Genomic DNA, 17,226 nt, shown 5'->3' with positions numbered 1-17,226 from the left:
CTGAAATGGACAAGACAGGAAGCAACAAATGTTGGAGAGGATGTGGAGAAAGGGGAACCCTCTTGCACTGCTGGTGGGAATGCAAGCTGGTACAGCTGCTCTGAAAAACAGTGTGGAGGTTCCCCAATAAATTGAAAATAGAGCTACCCTAAACCCAACAATTGCATTACTGGGTATTTACCCCGAAGATACTGATGTAATGAAATGCTGGGACACTTGCACCCCAATGTTCATAGCAGCAATATCCACAATAGCCAAACTGTAAAAAGAACCACAATGTCCTTTGAAAGATGAATGGATAAAGAATCTCAATCACATAATGGAATATTAGAACATTAGTCAACCATCGGAAAGGATGAATACCTACCATTTGCTTTGATGTGGAGGGTATTATGCTGAGTGAAATAAGTCAGTCAGAGAAGGAGAATCATCATATGGTTTCACTCATATGTGGAATATAAGAAATAGTGAAAAGGACTATAAGGGAAAGGAGAGAAACTGAGTGGGGAAAAATTAGAGAGGAAGACAAACCATGAGAGACTCCTAACTCTGGGAAGCAGATGGTTGCAGAAGAGGAGGTGGGTGGAGGGATGGGTTGACTGGGCACTGAGGAGGACACTTGATGTGATGAGCACTGGGTGTTATACTATATGTTGGCAAATTGAATTTAAATAAACCATTTAAAAAAAATGTTTGGTAGAATTCCCCTGAGAAGCCATCTGACCCTAGATGTATTGTTGGGAGGTTTTTGATTATTGCTTCAATTTCCTTGCTGGTATGGGTCTGTTCAGGTTTTCTATTTCTTCTTGTTTCAGTTTTGGTAGTTTATACGTCTCTTCCAGATTGCCTAATTTGCTGGTGTATAGTTGCTCATAATATGTTCTTATAATTGTATTTCTTTGGTGTTGGTTGTGATCTCTCCTCTTTCATTCATGATTTTATTTTGGTCCTTTCTCTTTTCTTTTTGATAAGTCTGGCTAGGGGTTTATTATACTCATTAATTCTTTCAAAGAACTAGCTCTTAGTTTCATTGGTCTGTTCTTTTTTTTTTTAATTTTTATTTATTTATGATAGTCACACACAGATAGAGAGAGAGAGGCAGAGACACAGGCAGAGGGAGAAGCAGGCTCCATGCACCAGGAGCCCGACGTGGGATTCGATCCCGGGTCTCCAGGATCGCGCCCTGGGCCAAAGGCAGGCGCCAAACCGCTGCGCCACCCAGGGATCCCTCATTGGTCTGTTCTACTGTTCTTTTGGTTTCTATTTAATTGATTTCTGCTCTAATTTTTATTATTCTCTTGTCCTGCTGGATTTAGGTTTTATTTGCTGTTCTTTCTCCAGCTCCTTTAGGTATAAGGTTAGGTTGTATATTTAAGACCCTTCATATTTCTTGAGAAAGACTTGTATTGCTATATACTTCCCTCTTAGGACTGCCTTTGCTGCATCCCAAGGGTTTTGCACCATTGTGTTTTTATTTTCATTTGTTTCCATGGTTTTTTAAAGTTCTTCTCTAATTTCCTGGTCAACCCATTCATTCTTTGTAGGATGCTCTTTAGCCTCCATGTATTTGAGTTCTTTTCAAATTTCCTCTTCCATTTTCAAAGCATTGTGGTCTGAAAATATTCAGGGAATGATCCCAGTCTTTTGGTACCAGTTGAGACCTGATTTGTGAGCCAGTGCATGATCTATTCTGGAGAATGTTCCATGGGCACTCAAGAAGAATGTGTATTCTGTTAGGATGAATGTTATGAATATATCTGTGAAGTCCACCTGGTCCAGCCACCTGGGTGGCTCAGTGATTGAGCATCTGCCTTCGGCTCAGGGTGTGATCCTATGGTCCCAGGATCGAGTCCCACATCAGGCTCCCTGCATGGAGCCTGCTTCTCCCTCTGCCTCTGTCTCTGCCTTTCTCTCTCTGTGTGTCTCTCATGAATAAAGAAAAAAAAAAAAAAACAAAGCTTGTTTCCTTGTGGATCTTCTGCTTAGCTGATATGTCCATTGCAGTGAGTGGGGTGTTAAAGTCCCCACAATACAATACTATTATTGTATTATTATTGATGTGTTTCTTTAATTTTGTTATTAATTGACTTATATAATTGGCTGCTCCCATGTTAGGGGCATAAATATTTACAAATGTTAGATCTTCCTGTTGCATAGGCCCTTTAACTATGATACAGTGTCCTTCCTCATCTCTTATTACAGTTTTTGGTTTAGAATCTAGTTTGTCTGATATAAGGATTGCCACCCCTGCTTACTTTTGATGTCCATTAGTATGATAAATTGTTTTCCATCTGCTCACTTTCAATATGGAGATGTCTTTGGGTCTAAAATGTGTCTCTTACAGACAGCATATCAATGGTACTTGCGTTTTTATCCAGTCTGATACACTGTGTTTTTTTATTGGGGCATTTTTTTGGTATATTTTTTTATTGGAGTTCAATTTGCCAACAATGATTGGGGCATTTAGCCCATTTACATTCAGAGTAACTATTGAAAGATATGAACTTAGTGCCATTGTATTACCTGTAAAGTCATTGTTTCTGTATATTGTCTCTGTTCATTTCTGGTCTATGTTACTCTTGAGCTCTCTTTTCGCTTACAGGATCCTCTTTAATATTTCTTGCAGGGCTGGGTTAGTGATCACATATTCTTTTATTTTCTGTTTGTCCTGGAAGGTTTTTATTTTTCCTTCTATTCTGAATGACATCCTAGCTGAGTAAAGTATTCTTGACTGCATATTTTTCTCATTTAGCACCCTGAATATATCAAGCCAGTCCATTCTGGCCTGTCAAGTCTCTGTGGACAGATCTGCTGCCAGTTTAATGTTTCTACCCTTGTAGCTCATGGATCTTTTGTCCCAAGCTGCTTTCAGGATTTTCTCTTTGTTTCTGAGATTTGCAAGCATCACTATTATATATCGGGGTGTTGACCTATTTTTTATTGATTTTGAGAGGGTTCTCTGTACCTTCTGGACTTGAATGCCTATTTCCTTCCCCAGATTAGGGAAGTTCTTTGCTATAATTTGCTCTAATATACCTTCTGCTCCCCATTCCCTCTCTCCTCTTCTTCTGGGATCCCAAATATTCTAATATTGTTTTACTTTATTTCTCAAATTCTCCCCTGTGATTCACTAGTAGTTTATCTCTTTTTTTTTCTCAGCTTCTTTATTCTCCATCATTTTGTCTTCTATTTCACTAATTCTCTTTTCTGCCTCATTTATCCTAGCAGTAAGAGCCTCCATTTTTTATTGCATCTCATTAATAGCCTTTTTTTTTTTAAATAGCCTTTTTGATTATAACTTGATTAGATTTTAGCTCGTATTTGTCCAGAAGGGGATTCGTTAGTTCTTCTAAACTTTTTTCAAGCCCAGCTAGTATCTTTATAATCACTATTCTGAACTCTAGTTCCAACATCTTACTTATATCCATACTACTTAGGTCCCTAGCAGTCAGTACTGCCTCACGTTCCTTTTTTTTTTTTTTTTTTTTTTTGAGGTGAGTTTTTCCATCTTGTCATTCTTGCAGAAAGTGGTCACTTTTCTATTTGTATAATTACAGCAATTCTTTGCTTATTCAGTTGAGTTCACAGGTGTTCAGAATGATTAGGGGATCTCTGGGTGGCGCAGCGGTTTAGCGCCTGCCTTTGGCCCAGGGCGCGATCCTGGAGACCCGGGATCGAATCCCACGTCAGGCTCCCGGTGCATGGAGCTTGCTTCTCCCTCCTCCCTCTGCCTATGTCTCTGCCTCTCTCTCTCTCTCTCTGTGTGATTATCATAAATAAATAAAAATTTAAAAAAAAAGAATGATTAGCTATCTAGATGAATCCCTGGGATGAGACAAAACTAAGGTCTCCTACTCCTCCACCATCTTGGACTCTATCCAAAGGGTAGGCATTATTCTTCATCCTATTTCACAGATGAGAAAAAATGAGATTTTTTCAGATTGCCTTAAAGTCATAATTGATGTGTGGTAGATACTGGAATCAAATCCAAATAGTCTGATTTTATTGCCTGTACTTTTTATATTGGACAATTTTTTAAAATAAATTAAAATAAAGTTCATGTACAATAAAATTCACCCTTTTGGTGTCTTGTTCTGGGAGTTTTAGTGAAGGTATACAGGTGTGTAACCACTACCAAAATCCAGATTTAAAATAGTTCCATCTCCTCAAAAAATTCTCCTGTGTTCTTTTGTAGCCAACCCCTCCCCCATCCCCTAGCAGCCATTAGTTTTCTTTCCCTATATTTTTCCCTTTCTTGAATGCCTTATAAATCATATCACCCTAAGTAGTCATTTGACTTTGTTTTAGCATAAAATATCTATTCAGCAGTTGGAGGATATTTGGGTTGTTTCAGTTTGGAACAGTAATATGAATAAAGTCACTATAAACATTCATGTATTAGTTCTTGTATAAACATAAGTTTTCATTTCTCTTGAGCAAATACCTAGGAATGGTATTGCTAGATCATATGGAATCATATATTTATAAAAAATTGCCAAACTCTTACATTTTTTAAACTGCTTTTTTTTTTAAGATTTTATTTATTTATTCATGAGAGACACACAGAGAGAGGCAGAGACACAGGCAGAGGGAGAAGCAGGCTCCCCACAGGGAGGCTGATGTGGGATTCAATCCCGGGATTCCAGGATCACGCCCCAGAGCTGAAGGTAGACATTCAACCGCTGAGCTATCCAGGCATTCCACCAAACTGTTATCTAAGTGGTTTTGCTTATTGCATTCCCACCAGCAATGTATGAGAGTTCCACTTGCTCTATATCCTTGTCTGTGCTGGATCATATCATTTATTTAGATCTTTGATATCTTTCATCAATGTTTTGTATTTTTCTTTTTTTTAAATAAATTAATGGGATTTTAATTTTTTTAAAAGATTTTATTTATTTATGCATGAGAGACACAGAGAGAAAGAGAGAGGCAGAGACACAGGCAGAGGGAGGAGCAAGCTCCATGCAGGGAACCTGACATGGGACTTGATCCCAGGATTCCAGGATCACACTCTAGGCTGAAGGTGGCACTAAACCACTGAGCCACCCAGGCTGCCCTGTTTTGTATTTTTCAGTGTACAGATCTTTGCTTTTATTTTGTTAGAGTTATACCTACATATTTCATGTTTTTTTTCATGTTTTTATTCTAATTGCAAATGGTAGTTTTATTAAATTTCAATTTTCAATTTGCTGCTAGCTTATAAAAATAAAGTTTTGATTTTTTTTCCCCTAAGATTTACTTACTTTAGATAGAGAGTGCACCAGCAGGAGGGGCAGAGGGAGAGAGAGAATCTCAAGCAGAGTCCCCACTGAGTGCAGAGCCCAGTGTGGGCCTTGATCCCACAATCCATTAGATCATGACCTGAGCCAAAACTGACAATCAGACTTTCAACCAACTGCACCACCCAGGCACCACTACAGTTTTGATTTTTGTATACTAGTGTTCTATTCTGTGAGCATGTTAATAGTAGCTTTTTTGTAGATTATTTGGGAGTCTTCACATAGACAATATTTTTGTCTGTAAATAAAAACCATTTTATTTCTTCCTTTCCAAGCTTTATTCTTTCATTTCCTTCTTACTTTATTCCAATAGGTAGAACCTTCATACAATGTTGAATAAAAGTAATTAGAGCAGAATTCTTAGAGCACTTTAGACTTTCACCAGTAAGTGTGATGCTAGCTATACATTTTTTGTAAATTCTCTTTATCATTATGTGTATATAACACATTTTGTTTATCCATTCATTAATCACTGGACCATTGGGTTGCTTCCATTTCTCTGCTATTTTGAGTAATGCTGCTATGAACATAAGAATACAAACATTTGTTCAAGTCCCTGCTTTAAATTCTTTATATACCTAGAGTGGAATTGTTGGATCATATAGTAATTTAATTTTTAATTTTTTGAGGAACCATTATACTGTTTCCTATAGCAGCTGCACCATTTTATATCCCCATCAACAGTGCACAGGAGTTCCAATTTTCTACATCCTCACCAACCTTTGTTAGTTTTTTTTATAGTAGCCATCCTGATGAGTGTGAAGTGATATCTCATTGTAGTTTTGATTTGCATTTCCTTAAATATTATGATGTTAAGCTTCTTTTCATATGCTTGTCAGCCATTTGTATATCAGTTTTGACTGTTTATTTACAGCCTTTGCCCATTTTCAGGGTGCTTGGGTGGCACAGTTGGTTAGGTGTCCAACTCTTGGTGTCAACTCAGGTTGTGATCTCAGGTTATAATATCAAATCCCATGTCAGGCTCTGGGATCAGTGTGGGGTCTGCTTGAGACTCTCTGCCCCTTTCCCTTGCTCTAAAATAAATTAATCTTTAAATCCTAAGCCTATTTTCAAATTGGGTCATTATTTTTTTTAAATGTTGAGTTGTAGATGTTCCTTATGTATTATGGATATTAACTCCTTATCAGAGATTTGCAAATATTTTCTTCCATTCCATTGGTTGCCTTTTCAATCTGTTAATTGTGTCCTTTGATGCACAAAAGTTTTACATTTGATTTAGTCCAATTTATCTATTTTTACTTTTGTTGCCTGTGGTTTCAGGGTCAAATCCAAGAAGTCATTGCCAAATCCAATATCATGAAGATTTTCTCTCTGTGCTCTCTTCTGTTTACAACTTTAGGTATTATGGTGAGGTTTTGTTTATTTTTTTGTTTGTTTTTTTGTTTTTGTTTTTGTTTTTGTTTTACCTACTTTGTTAGTTTTTGTATATGCTGTAAAGTAATGGTCAAACTTCATTCTTCTGTGTGGATCCCCAGTTTTCCCAATACCATTTGTTGAAAGACTGCTTTTTCTCCATTGAATGGTACCCTTATTAAAAATGGTACCCTTATTAAAAATCACTTGAGGGGCACCTGGTGGTTCAGTCAGTTGAACATCCAACTCTTGATTTCAGCTCAGGTTATGACCTCAGGGTTGTGGGATCAAGCCCCACATCAGGCTCCATGCTCAGTAGGGAATCTCCTTGTGATTCTCTCTCTCCATCTCCCTCCACCCCTCCTCCTGCTCACTTGCTTTCTCTATCTCATGGATAAATAAATCTTTTTAGAAAGATCACTTGACCATACATGCAAAAGTTTATTTCTATGCTCTCTATTCTATTCCTTTCATCTATTTATCTGTCTTTATGTCAGTATACTGTTTTAATTACCATTGGTTTTGTACTAGGATTTAAAAATAAGAAGTGTGTGCTCTCCAATTTTATTATTCTTTCTCAAGACTACTTTGGGTATTCAGGGTACCCTGAGACTCCATATGAATTTTAGAATTGATTTTTCTATTTTTGCAAAAAATACTATTGGAATTTTGATAGGGATTGCATTAAATCTGTAAGTATGTTTTGGTAGTATTGGTGTCTGAATAATATAAATCTTCCAATCCATGAACATGGAATGTCTTTCTATTTATTTTTTGTTTTCTTTAATTTCTTTTTGTTACATTCTTTTTTTTAAAAAAGATTTTATTTATTTATCCAAGAGAGACACACAGAGAGAGGCAGAGATATTATAAGGCAAAAGGAGAGGCAGTTTACCTGCAGGGAGCTCGATGCAAGACTTGATCCCAGGACTCCAGGATAACACCCCGAGCCAAAGGCAGATGCTCAACCACTGACCCACCCAGGTGTCCCCTTTTGGTAACATTCTGTAGTGAAAATTACAAGTGTACAAGTCTTCCACCTCCTTGGTTAAGTTTATTCCTAGTATTTTATTCTTTCAATACTATTGTAAATGGATTTGTTTTCTTAATTTTCTTTTCAGATTATTCATTATTGGTGTATAATAACACAATTGATTTTTGTGTATTCATATCCCACAGCTTTGGCTGAATTCATTCACTAGTTTAACAGTTTTTTTTCTTTCCTCTGGATAATTTGCATTTTATTTTTAAATTTTTATTTCATTTAAATTCAATTAATTAACATAAAATGTATTATTAGTTTCAGAGGTTGAGTTCAGTGATTCATCAGTTGCATATAACACCCAGTACTCATTATATCACGTGCCCACCTTAATGCCCATCACCTGGTTACCCCATCCCCGCACCCACATCCCCTCTAGCAACCCTGTTTCCTATAGTTAACAGTTTCATGGTTTGTCTCCCTCTCTGATTTTGTCTTATTTTTCCTCCCTTCCCTTATGATTCTGTTTTGTTTTTTAAATTCCATATATGAGTGAAATCATATGATATTTGTCTTTCTCTGACTGACTTATTTCATTTAGTATAATACCCTCTAGTTCCATCCATGTTGTTGTAAATGGCAAGATTTGATATTTTTGATGACTGAGTAATATTCCATTGTGTGTGTGTGTGTGTGTGTGTGTGTGTGTATCCATCTTCTTTATCCATTTATCTGTTGATGGACAAAATATAGCATCCTTTCTTTTTTTATTATTTTATTATTATTTTTTATATAGCATCCTTTCTTGAATAAAACTCTCTGCAGTGTAAGGGATAGAGGGTACATACCTCAATGTCATAAAAGCCATATACCAAAAGCCCACAGTAAATATCATTCTCAATGGGAGAAAACTGAGAGCTTTTCCCCTAAGGTCAGGAACATAATAGGGATGGTCACTCTCACCACTGTTGTTCAACATAGTACTAGAAGTTCTAGCATCAGCAATAAGACAACAAAAGGAAATAAAAGGCACTCGCGGGACGCCTGGGTGGCTCAGCGGTTGAGTGTCTGCCTTCCGCCTAGAGCGTGATCCTGGAGTCCCGGGATTGAGTCCCACATCGGGCTCCCTGCATGGAGCCTGCTTCTCCCTCTGCTTGTGTCTCTGCCTCTCTCTTGAGTCTCTCATAAATAAATAAACAAAAATCTTTTTTTTTAAGGCACTCAAATTAGCAAAGTAAAACTCTCTCTTTGCAGATGACGATACTTTACGTGGAAAACTCAAAAGATTCTACCCCAAAATTGGTAGATCTCATGCACGAATAGCAGTGGCAGGATATAAAATCAATGCACAGAAATCAGTTGCATTTTTCTATACACTGAGACAGAAGAAAGAGAAATTAAAGAATGCATCCCATTTACAATTGCACCCAAAACCATAAGATACCTAGGAATAAGCCTAACCAAAGAGGTAAAGGATTTGTACTCTCAAAACTATAGAACACTTACAAAAGAAGTTGCAGAAGACCCAAAGAAATGAAAAAATTTCCCATAGAAGAAATGGAAGATATCTTCTTCCATAGGTCGGAAAAACAGATGTTGTTAAATGTCTATGCTATCCAGAGCAATCTACACATTTAATGCAATCCCTAATTTCTTGCCTAATTACTCCGGTTACAGAGTAATACGTTGCTTTGTTTCTGACTTTAGAAGAAAACCTTTCAGGCTTTCACTATTGAGAATATTACCTCTGGATTTTTTTTTTTTAAGATTTATTTTTTTTTAATTATTTTTTTAACTTATGAGAGACAGTGTGTGAGCATCGCAGGGGCAGAGAAAGAGAGAGGGAGATAAGCTGTCTCCCTTATGGGGAGCCTGACATGGGGCTCGATCCTAGGAACCTGAGATCATGACCTGAGCAGAAACCAAGAGTCAGGCACTTAAGCCATTGAACCACCCAGGCACCTCTCTGGATTCTTCATATATATGTCTTTATTGTGTTCAGGAAGTTTCTTTCTATTCCTAGTTTTTTTGTATGTTTTTATCATGAAAATGTGTTGAATTTTGTTAAATGCTTTTACTGCATCAATTGAAATGATGCGTGGTTTTTCCTGGTTAATTTGGTATATTTCATTGATTGGCTTTCATATGTTAAGCCATTCTTGCACTCCAGGAATAAATCCCACTTACTCATAATGTATAATCCTTTTAATGTGCTATTGAATTCTGTTTGTAGCTATAAAGATAAATGCATTAAAAAGCAAACTGTGAAAAAATTCTAGTTAGATACATTTCTCTTTTCACTGAATAGATTAATATGTACTTATTAGAGAGACACTTAAGACAAACTTGTACCAAACTAACTTTCTCTTGGCCTAATCAAAAAGACTGAAGCAGAATTGAAAGGTCCAACATCTGCAGCAGGGAATCGGTGATTTAATATCTGGCCCTGGCCCATCTGATAGCAGCAAGGGGCATCAGAGTGAGTACACTCCTAGAGTTTGAACAGGGGTGTTGGAGTCATATAAACCCTGCCTCACACTGACTGTTGGGGATTTTTGCATCAATATTCATCAGGGATGTTGGTCTATAGTTTTCTTCCTCCTTCCTTCCCCCCTCTTTCTTTCTTTCCTTATCTTTCTTTTCTTTATCTGGCCTTGGTATCAGGGCCTCAAAAAATGAGTTAGAAAGTGCTATTGCCTCTTTAGTTTTCTGTAAGAATTTATAAAGACTTGGTATTTTTTCTTCATCACTATGCTATGGGTTAGCTTGTAGTGTTATTTTACATCACTTGGCTTATTCAACTTTGTCTCCACTCTCCTGTGTTCCTGACAAATTATTTGCTGCATCTTATCCTTCCTTCTTCCTCCCTTTCTCTCTCCACCCCTCCCTCTGTTTCTCCCTCCCTCCTTCCCTTCCTTTCTTTCTTTTGCATCATCTCTGTTTCTAATTGCAATATTTCCAGCACCTAATATCTGGTTACTTCTTTTCCATGATGATTTGGTGTGCAAAATCCAAATCTGACTTTTATTGTAAGGAGTATGGAAAGAGTTCAGTTTCTCTGTAACCAAATTTAAAGAGTAATTAATAATGTTGGAAAAGGTGGAGTGGTGGTTCATCATCTCTCAGATTCATTGTGCCCTTTTAAAATATTTTAATATCCTTTCATTCCTGAGGTGAAATTAACAGATAAAATACCTATACTTATACTTTAAATAATATAAGTGTGAGGGTAAATAAAGGAAAGTAATTGTGTAAATTCTAGGTCAAATTTCACTAGAAGTCATAAGAAAGAGGTAGACAGAGGCTTGCACCTATATGTAGAATTAAAATAAAGTAAAAGCTACAAATATAGGTTGATACAAATGCAGGTTTATTGTGTTGACACAACATACTATTAATGTTAGTGAATTACTGTGGTACTATGGTGTTTCAGAATGGTAAATTTTGTTGGAGAAATTCTAAATAATATTTTTCTTTGTTATTTTCTAAATCTTTTTTTTTAAGATTTTATTTATTCATGAGAGACACAGAGACACAGGTAGAGGGAGAAGCAGGCTCCTCAAGGGGAGCCCAATGTGGGACTCGATCCTGGGACTCCAGGACCACACCCTGAGCTGAAGGCAGGCGCTCAACTGCTGAGCCACCAAGGCATCCCTAAAGAATATTTTTCTTTTGATTTACATATATTTGCATTCCTGGAAATTTCAGTATATAATTAAACTAGGCAAAAAATACTTTGTGTTTATATTTTTAGATATAAAAGAGTAAATTTTTTCCTTTAAAAAGAGTAAATTTCTAGGCTCAGATAAGTAGAAACAGATTAAAAAAAAACCTACATGAATGTCTCAGAGGATAATCAAATTTATGCAAGATTGGGCCAGTTCTTCATTGTGTGGACTGTTTATTGCTCTGTAAAATGAGCTAGCATTCTTTTTTTAAAATATTTTTATTTATTCATTTGAGATAGAGAGCTCAAGCCAAGGAGCAGGATGAGAGGAAGTAGCAGGCTCCCCACTGAGCAGAGAGTCTGACGTGGGGCTCCATCCCAGGACCCCGTGATCATGATCTGAGGCAAAGGCAGATGCTTAACAGACCAAGTCACCCAGGTGCCCACCTTTCACTGAATACCAATAAATCCCTCCTCCCAATTATTGTTACAACCAAAAATGAATCTACAGATTTCCAAATGCCATATGTGAGGCAGTAATTTACTCCTATTGAGAATAGTGGTATAAAGTGATAAGCAAAAGAAATTTGCTGATAGATTCTTGAAAAGGTGAGTTAATGAAATAAAAGTTATGTTGAGGAATATCTGATACGTGCTTTCCAAGTGTGAGGTCTGGGTAAAGAAAAAATAAAGCAACTTCCTTTTGCTTATTTGTTAACAGCAGTTATTCTTTATAAAGCCATTTTCAGGGGGTACTGTGGGGGCTCAGTGGTTGAGCATCTGCCTTTGGCTCAGGTTATGATCCCTGCCTTTGACTCAGGTTGTGATACAGATTGAGTACTGTATCAGGCTCCCCACAGGGGGTCTGCTTCTCCCTCTGTCTTTGTCTCTGCATCTCTCTGTGTGTCCCTAATGAATAATTTAATAAAATATTTTTTAAAATAATAAAGCCATTTTCACATGTTATACATCTCACATCAACTGTGAATTTAGTAGTATCTCCACCATTTTAAAAAGTTTTTTATTTTAGTTCTGGTATAGTTAATTACGGTGTTATAGTAGTTTCAGGTATACAATATAGTAATTCAACAATGCTATACATTACTCAGTGCTCATCATGATAAGTGTACTCTTTAATCCCCAACCCAATTTCACCCATCCCTCACCCACTTCCCCCTGGTAACCACCAGTTTGTTCTCTATAGCTAATAATATTTCTTGATTTCTCTTTTTCCTTTGTTTCTTATTTTCCACATGAGTGAAATCATATGATATTGTCTTTGACTGATTTTGATTAGTATTATACTCTCTAGCTCCATCCATGTCATTCCAAATGGCAAGTTTTCATTCTTTCTTATGGTTGAATAATATTCATACACACACACGGTGTTATTATATACATGCATATATGTGTACACATACATAGGTACATCATCTTTATCCATTCATCTATTGGTGGACTGGGCTGCTTCCATAATTTAACTATTGTAAATAATGTTGTAATAAACATAGGGGTGCATATATTTTTTGAATTAGTGTTTTCATTTTCTTTGGGTCAATACCTAATAGTGCAATTACTGAATCATAGGGTAGTTCTATTTTTAATTTTTTGAGGAACCTCCATTCTGTTTTCCACATGGCTTCAGCAGTTTGCATTCCCACCAACAGTGCAGGAGGATTCCTTTTTCTCCACATTCTTGCCAACACTTGTTTCTTGTGTTGTTTTTTTTTTTTTATTTTAGCCATTCTGACAGGTGTGAGGTGATATCTTATTATAATTTTGATTTACATATCCATGATGATGAATGATGTTGAGCATCTTTTCATATGGCTGTTGGCCATCCGGATGTCTTCTTTGGAGAAATGTCTGTTCATGTCTTCTGCCCATATGTTAATTGGATTATTTGGGTTTTGGGTGTTGAGTTTTAGAAATTCTTTATATATCTGGATACTAACCTTTTATTGCATAGGTCATTTGCAAAGCAAATACCTACTCCCATTTAATAGGTTGTCTTTTAGGGTTTTTTTATTGTTTCCTTCACAGAGTACAAGTTCTTTATTTTGATGTAGTCCCAGTAGTTCAGTTTTTGCATTTCTTTTCTTTGCTTCAGGAGATATATCTAGAAAAAATGTTGCTACAGCTAATGTCAGAGAAATTATTGCTTGTTCTCTCTTCTGAAATATTTATGGTTTCAGGCCTCACATTTAGGTCTTTAATCCACTTTGAGTTTATTTTTGTGTATGGTGTAAGAAAGTAGTCTAGGATCATTCTTTTGTATGTAGCTGTCCAGTTTTCCTAACACCATTTGTTGTAGAGACTGTCTTTCTCGTTGCCTATTCTTTTCCACTTTGTCAAAGATAACTGACCATATATTTGTGGGTTTATTTCTGGGCTCTCTGTACTGTTCTATTGACCCATGTGTATATTTTTGTTCTAGCACCATGCCATTTTGATTACTCCAGCTTTATAGCATAACTTACAATCTAAAATTTACCCCCTGAAAATTAACAAGGCAGGCAACAACAAATGTTGGAGAGGATGTGGACAAAGGGGAACCCTCTTGCACTGTTGGTGGGAATGTGAACTGGTGCAGCCACTCTGGAAAACTGTGTGGAGGTTTCTCAAAGAGTTAAAAATAGATCTGCCCTACGACCCAGCAATCGCACTGCTGGGGATTTACCCCAAAGATACAGACGCCGTGAAACGCCGCGACACCTGCACCCCGATGTTTCTAGCAGCAATGTCCACAATAGCCACACTGTGGAAGGAGCCTCGGTGTCCATGGAAAGATGAATGGATAAAGAAGATGTGGTTTATGTATACAATGGAATATTACTCAGCCATTATAAACGACAAATACCCACCATTTGCTTTGACGTGGATGGAACTGGAGGGTATTATGCTGAGTGAAATAAGTCAATCAGAGAAGGACAAACATTATATGGTCTCGTTCATTTGGGGAATATAAAAAATAGTGAGAGGGGAATAAAGGGGAAAGGAGAAAAAACGAGTGGGAAATATCAGAAAGGGAGACAGAACATGAGAGACTCCTAACTGGGAAACGAACAAGGGGTGGTGGAAAGGGAGGTGGGCGGGGGGTGGGGGTGACTGGGTGACAGGCATTGAGGGGGGCACTTGGTGGGATGAGCACTGGGTGTTATGCTATATGTTGGCAAATTGAACTCCAATAAAAAGTAAATAAATAAAATAAAATAAAATAAAATAAAATAAAATAAAATAAAATAAAATTTACCCCCTGCTTTGTTTCTTTCTTAAGATTGTTTTGGGTATGTAGGGTCTTTTGTGGTTGCATATAAAATTTAGTATTTGTTCTGGTCCTGTGAAAAATGCCATTCATATTTTGATGTGGATTAAATTGAATCTATAGATTGCTTGTGTAGTATGAACATTTTAATAATATTAATTCTTCCAATACATGAATACATGAATATAGAATATCTTTCCATTTGTGCCATCAGTTTATTTCATGGATGTTTTAAAGCTTTTAGAGTACAGGTCTTTCACCTCTTTGGTTAAGTTTATTCATAGGTTTTTTTTTTTTTTTTGGTGCAATTGTGAGACTGTTTTCTTAATCTCTCTGCTTTATTATAATTATTCTATAGAAATGCTACTATTTTCTGGGTATTAATTTTGTATCCTGCAACTTTACTCAATTCATTTATTGCTTCTAATAGTTTTTTTTTTTTTTTTGGTGGAGTCTTTAAGGTTTTCTATATATGCTATCTGTAAATAGTGACAGTCTAATTTCTTACTTACCTCATTTCTTTTTCTTATCTGATTGTTATGGCTAGCACTGCCAGTACTATGTTGAATAAAAGTGGTTAGAGTGGACATCTTTGTCTTATTTCTTTTTTTTTTTAATTTTATTTATTTATGATAGGCACACAGTGAGAGAGAGAGAGGCAGAGACACAGGCAGAGGGAGAAGCAGGCTCCATGCACCAGGAGCCCGACGTGGGATTCGATTCCGGGTCTCCAGGATCGCGCCCTGGGCCAAAGGCAGGCGCTAAACCGCTGCGCCACCCAGGGATCCCTGTCTTATTTCTGATCTCAGAGGAAAAGCTCTCAGTTTTTTACTATTGAGTATAATGTTGGCTGTGGATTTTTCATATATAGCCTTTACTATGTTCCCTCCAAACCTACTTTGTTGAGAGTTTTTATTAACAGATGTTCAATTATATAAAAAAACTGAGTATTAATATATCCTCGTTCTTACTTTTATAGGACATTAATATTCAGCTGAATGACATACTGCTCAATGTGCAGCGGATAATAAATCGCTATACTCTTGATGAGAATGTGCACTCTGGAAAAAAAATCTCCCTTATAGAACATAAGAAACGGAGAATATATTTCCTGGAGAAAATAGTTACTTATGCTAAGAATGCTGAAATTAGAGAAAAGATTCTTGTGTATATCCTGGCCTGGTTGGAAGAATGGAGTAAGTTTTCAAAGGTGGTTCAAAGGAAAACCACTAAGTTAATGAAAAAGCTAAAGAACAGGATCTATAAGTAAATTTTAAAGGGTAAATCAAACTAAAGACGACTAAGGAGGTTATTGAGAGAATAGTTATCCACTGTTTCAGTAAGAATAAAATAAGAAAAATATAGCCTTTGCTCATTTAGTGCCAGCTATTCTGAGCTCCTTGCTTTTCTTGAAGCATGCCAGCATACCCTTGCCCAGTGTCTTTATGCTTACTATTCCTTTGCCTGGAACATTGTCCACAAGTAGCCACGTGGCTCATTCTCTGTGTTCATATCTTGCTTTGAAATGATGTGTTCTCTGACTGTCTGCATTCCCTACTCCTTGGCACTGTCCATTACTCTTTTATTCTTTATTTTTTTCTGTAGCATTTGTTACATCTGACATACTATATAACTAATGTTTTTATTTTGACTTTTTTGTCTGTCTCCTTTTACTAGAATGCAAGCAGTATGAAGTCAGGAAATTTGCTTTATTCATGCTATATCCTCAGCATCTAGAATAATACATGACTAAGGAGACATTGGTTGAATGAAAGAATGAATAAGCTCAGAATACAAAAAGAGGAATGTCATTAAGTTGCAAGAAATCTCATGTAATGAGGGTTTAAAAATACTAAATAGCTTATGAAAGGAGTTAATTGGGGTTTAGTTTCTCAATATTAAAATACATGCTCACATTTTAGATACCAAAGTATTTCAATGATTTACTGTTCAGCTTTCTATTCCAAATCTCTTCCTTTTTCATTTTTTCATAAAGAAAAGCCTCAGAATAGCACTAAATGTGATGCCTACATTTACTACAGTATAAATTAGCCAATATTATAAGCCTACATGGTTATAGTTATTTTTCTGCACAAAAGTAATTTTTTTTACTCTCTTCAAGATCTCATTTTGTCTGAGATAACTGCAATGGATATTGAGGAACACCACCACTGGATTGCACAAATGGAGTTTTTACCAGAAACGTTCAAAGCTATTGAGAGCAATGTCAAGATATTGAGTAGAATTAGTGTATCTTTGTTTGAAGAAAGGAAGAGACAAAAGAAAAGAACAAGTAAGGGTGCTTTAAGACATTGGAAACAGATTTGACTTCTCCTAAAAAACATCTTTATTAACTTACAATTTACATACCATAAAATTCATATATGCTAAGTGTACAATTCAGTGACTTTTAGTAAATTTAGAGCTGTGTAACCATCACAATTCAATTTTTTTTTTTACCACAATTCAATTTTAAAACATTTCCTTCATCTCAAAAAGATCCCTCAAGCCCATTTGCAGTCAATCCTCATTCCCACCCCAGGCCCAGACATGCACTAATCTATTTTCTCTTTCAATAGGTTTGCCTTTTCTGCATGTTCCATAAGATCAAATCATATTATATGCAATTTTTAATATCTGACTTCTTTATTTAACA

The 17,226-nt window shown here is 36.3% G+C and overlaps 2 protein-coding genes across 9 annotated transcripts in view; one reads left to right on the top strand and one right to left on the bottom strand.

Annotated features, from left to right (window-relative positions):
- Window positions 1–17,226, bottom strand: part of LARP4 (La ribonucleoprotein 4) — a 182,327-nt gene that overhangs the window by 109,770 nt on the left and 55,331 nt on the right. The window lies entirely within an intron of this gene.
- FAM186A (family with sequence similarity 186 member A) overlaps window positions 1–17,226 on the top strand; it is a 92,903-nt gene that overhangs the window by 33,029 nt on the left and 42,648 nt on the right. For 7 of the 8 annotated variants that reach the window (XR_005380140.1, XR_005380141.1, XR_005380142.1 and 4 more), the window contains exons 2-3: window positions 15,550–15,766; window positions 16,693–16,863. The exons of the other annotated variant lie outside the window; for it this stretch is intronic. Coding sequence is in view for 4 of the 7 variants with exons in the window: in XM_038577638.1 (XP_038433566.1) it covers window positions 15,550–15,766; window positions 16,693–16,863 (388 nt within the window). In the remaining 3 variants the exon portion in view is untranslated. The remainder of the gene's footprint in view (window positions 1–15,549; window positions 15,767–16,692; window positions 16,864–17,226) is intronic. 8 annotated transcript variants of the gene reach the window in all.

The sequence above is a fragment of the Canis lupus genome, chromosome 27, assembly GCF_011100685.1.
Source record: "Canis lupus familiaris isolate Mischka breed German Shepherd chromosome 27, alternate assembly UU_Cfam_GSD_1.0, whole genome shotgun sequence".
Classification (NCBI taxonomy): Eukaryota; Metazoa; Chordata; class Mammalia; order Carnivora; family Canidae; genus Canis; species Canis lupus.
Note: the sequence above shows the minus strand (reverse complement) of the source record. Positions and strands in the feature narration are given on the sequence as shown.